This window comes from Alligator sinensis, unplaced genomic scaffold (assembly GCF_000455745.1).
Source record: "Alligator sinensis unplaced genomic scaffold, ASM45574v1 scaffold308_1, whole genome shotgun sequence".
Lineage (NCBI taxonomy): Eukaryota > Metazoa > Chordata > Crocodylia > Alligatoridae > Alligator > Alligator sinensis.
The window spans coordinates 2,295,950-2,300,233 of NW_005842041.1; the positions used below are offsets into that span (position 1 = coordinate 2,295,950).

At 47.7% G+C, this 4,284-nt stretch overlaps 1 protein-coding gene across 9 annotated transcripts in view; it reads right to left on the bottom strand.

Moving 5' to 3' along the window:
- PTAR1 (protein prenyltransferase alpha subunit repeat containing 1) overlaps positions 1–4,284 on the bottom strand; it is a 58,718-nt gene that overhangs the window by 43,499 nt on the left and 10,935 nt on the right. For all 9 annotated transcript variants that reach the window (XR_003093818.1, XR_003093817.1, XM_025202985.1 and 6 more), the window contains exon 2: positions 1,840–2,009. Coding sequence is in view for 7 of the 9 variants with exons in the window: in XM_025202985.1 (XP_025058770.1) it covers positions 1,840–2,009 (170 nt within the window). In the remaining 2 variants the exon portion in view is untranslated. The remainder of the gene's footprint in view (positions 1–1,839; positions 2,010–4,284) is intronic.

The following is a 4,284-nucleotide window of genomic DNA, read 5'->3' on the forward strand; positions in this document are numbered from 1 at the left end:
ATTCTGTTAAATTGCCACATTTACCCAAATCCAAGACCCCCCAATAATTAATTTAAGATGACCCCCCAATAATTAATTCTAGACATGGAAGTTTATAAATTTATTATACATCTTACATGTCTAGAATCTAATGTTTGGAAGGCTATCTTAAATTCATTCTGCCCCAGCATTGTCCTGGAGAAAGCAGTGGCAAGGTGGGAGGTGGTAGTGGGTCAAACAGCAAGGGAGTCAAGTGGCCTGACCTCTGTCCCTTGCTGCCTCTCCCCACCCTTGCCGCCCTGGCTGCCTGACCCCTTTACTCAATGACTGCATGCCCCACACCTACCCCCGTGTTGCCTGCACCCCCTGCTGCCTATCCCCTAATTGTACCCCTTCTACCTGCCCCCCCTCCTCAGTGCTTGCCAACCCTGCTTGGCTTCCTCTGCCACTTGCCCCCACTCCTGCATGCCCCTGTGGTGCCTGTGGCACTTGTCCTCCCTTCCCCCCCACCAATGCCTGACCTAATTCTTTCCTCCCCCACTGTTACTTACTTTTCCCTTGCTGCTCCAGCTCCTGCTGGGGCCCTGCTCCTGCCCTAGACAAGGAACATGAATCATGTGATGCCTCCAGCCCCAGCCTGGCCACACAGCAGCTTTTCTGGAGCTGGGGCCAGCGCTGCTGTGGCTGCTGTGTAGTCAGGCTGTGGTTGGTGGCAGCACATACTCTGTGCTCCCAGCTGGACTGAGGCCCCAGCAGGAGCCAGAGCTGCAAGGGGAGGGTAAGCAGCGGTGGGGAGCAGAGGCTGCAGGAGTAGGGGGGAAGGGGGGGCAGGTGGCAAGGGGGGCAGTGGCTGTGGTTTCAACTCCAGCCCTGGGCTCAGGGCTGCAGTCAGAGCTGCAGCCTCTGTTCCTCCTCTCACCCCCGCAATTTATACTTGATTGTAAGACAAAAAGCTCCCTCCCCACATGTTGAATGGGGGAAAAAAGCCTCATATTAGATTCAAGTAAACATGATATTATGATTCTACAGCTTTACAGGCTTTTACACTCTTCACAACGCAAATTATTTGTAGTTGTAACATCCCAAACACTGTACCCATCCAACCAGCATGCTTTTCAGTCCATGTAAGAGAAGCACATCAGTTTTTTCAGAGAGTGAAGTCTATGATAGTCCAGTAGAACAATGAGAAATTCCATGTTGCTAAGATGGATCTAACCTTCTAGCTGTATCTTACACCAAACACAACTGTGTTTTACAGAGAAACAGCCAAGTGATTTTTGCCCAGTAAAAAAATGGTGTCAATTTTATACCAACTTATCTCTCCTAATTTATACATTTACTATCTTTTGATAAAAAAAAGAATGCAGAAACCATTCAAAGTCAACAATATCTTTACACGCCTACAAAAATGAGTTAATAAACAGGAGCTGTACAATACCAAGCTGTTTATACAAATAATATTTCCCCATGTAATCCTCTGAGCCTTGAAAATCTTGTGCTCCTTTTCCATCTCAGAGCCACCTAGCATCATGACCATACATCTGATCGAGAAGAGCTAGATAAAATTGTCTCTAAGGACAGTAACATTTGTCCTAATTTAGTAAAATTACTTGTTTCATTCTTTACATCGCTGCCAGCTTAGGAAAAAGAAAAATGAATTGGAGTTTCAGTTTGGGTAGAAGAAACTGGAGATTTAGCTTGTACAATAGATCCATTCTCTCTGCCATGAAGCTGTTCCAATACAGCTTTGGGTAGTCTCCCCAACACAGTATTTCTTAAAATGTCTGTGGTATTTCGCAATAGATAATAAAAAACTACACACTAGGAATCAGAGAGGAATTTAGTCAATCAAGTACTTACCGTCTTTGTTGAGCCATTGCTTTCTTTGTCTATAGTGGAGGAGCTTGTTATGGACATATGGCAAAAGGAACTTGACGCACCAGCTCTCCACACCAAGTTTGTTCTGTACCAGCACTATGGGGCTCCGGTTATACCTTGCTTCAGGACAGGGGATTAATCCAATTTCATCTCTAAAATGTAAAAAACACAAATAACGTAATTAGTTAATTTATTCAGTGCTTTCACCAATTACTGTTCTTAAGCAGTCTGCTAATTCCTCCCATTTTGCTCAATATACCTTCTTTTTCCTCCTGTTAGTCTAGGGGTGCTCAACCTCCAGCCTGTGGGCCAAATGGTGCACTGCCCTACCCCCAGAAGCACCCATCTGGCCCATGGGGCTCCCCATAGGTCAGGAAATTTGACAGTGGGGGAGCAGCGGCCATTATGCTGCCACCCTCCTCCAATATCAAACTCCCATGCCCCCTCTCCCACACAAACCAGACTGGGGCTAGCCCAGACCCCCTTCGCCCCACATAGTTGAAATGGGGCTGGGCCATGCCCTGTTTTCTCTGCACGGATGGGTTGGGGGCCAGGCCATGCTCCCCTCCTGAAGCATGGCTGAATCGGGGCTGGGCCATGCCTGTTTCCCCCCATGCAGCTGGATTGGGCCCAGGTTGCCCCCTACCTCCTTCCATATGTCCAGATGGGGCCCTGGGCACCAGATCAGGGCCACTGGCTAGATCTGACATGCAGATAGACCAGGCACTGCCCATGCAGCCCACCAAGGAAAAAAGATTGAACACTACGCTGGGTCAGTCAATTCTATGCCTGTTAATGTTGACATACCTACTTGGCTCTTAGTGAACTTCAGATGTAAGAACTTACAACTGGAAACAACCCAAACGTCTCACTTCAATATGCCTTTTCCTAATTACAAGCATGGATTTGCATGGGACAAACTTATATTTTTAAAATGTCGATGCATTTAAAAATATATTCTAATAAAATATATAAAATGTCTTCTAATTTTTAGATCAAAAGCCATTGGGACAAGCTAGAAATGTATATTAGTTCCCAATTCTTTGTCATTGGAAAGTCCAGAATATTTCAGCAAATTCTGAACACAATGACCTGTCTTTAAAAAAATTCATTCCTGGAGATAGTAAAAATTGTCTGTATACATTTGTATTAACTGACAAGTCAGTTGTCCATTTCCTTAGCAGCCAAGTTCACACGCCCTGTTTTTCATATTTTTTGAAGATCATCAGACTGTCATTTAAGCTAAATGATTTAACAACTGAAAATTTCCGCAATGACTTAAGGCCTAAGGATTCCCCTGTGAGAGAATGGGACCACACTGGCTGTCGGGACACTTGAGGTCACTGAACTCGCCTTATAGCAATCCATGAGGGACAGCAAGGGGAAAAGATCCTTATGAAAGCAAAGGTCAGGCAGAATGGAAATAGACTTTTTCCTCTTGTGCTGTTAGCAATATCCAAGGCTACATGGCTCCCACTTCCCTGGAAAAGCCACCCAGAGGAAACAGAAGTGGGAGATGCGTTTTCCTCCAGGGAATCATCCTGACTAGTTTGTCACTTAACAAAGAGACCCACGCGCATTGCAGGCTTCAACCAAACCTCCAGAAAACTAGTACTCACAACAGCATGAGTGAAAGATCCCATTTTTATCTTTGTTCTCATTTTTATCATTCCTCTCCCAAACTCCCCTCATTTTTTTTCCATTAGTGCATGCATGCATGCATAGGAAAGGTACCTATCATAGTTTACTGAAGAACAGTCCAACTTCCAGGAAGCTGGGGGCCACGTGCTGAACAGGCCACAGTCCTGGGGGCCACATAAGGTGCTGGTCATTGACTGAAGGCAGCTCACTATGTGGGCGGTCCCTCCCCCAGGCTTTTCCCGCTGCACACGTGGCCCAGCACACCTTCCCTCGCTTACCTCCCCCGCGCACATAGCACAGGCAGTAAGAGTTGCACTGATACATTGGACCGATATCAGAGCCGCACCAATATAAAGAAAATTGAGTGTATTAGAAATCGGCCTGATGTGGCTGATAATTTGGTTGATAAATGCTCGTGCATGTGTGCAGCCACAGCACAGCACTCAGGCAGTGAAGAGCACAGCCCAGCAGCTTGAAGAGCTGCGTCCAGCTGGTAAATCTGTTGTGGTGGAAGGGAAGGGTCGTGGGGGGAGCAGATCAACGCCCCCCATGCTGAGGGAGGGAGTGGGGCTGGGGCAGGTGCTGCCCAACCGGGGTGGGGCATGGGACAGAACTGCAGCTTGTCTCGGGGGCGTAGAGAGTGGGGGGCGGCTTCTGCTGCTGCATACACCCCAGAAGGGCACGGGGGGCATGTGCCCCCCAGATCTGCAAGGGGCATGGGTGGGGTGGGCTGCGGGTGGGGGCCAGGACTGTGCTGGATTATTCCCAGGGTGGGGGGGGGGGCAG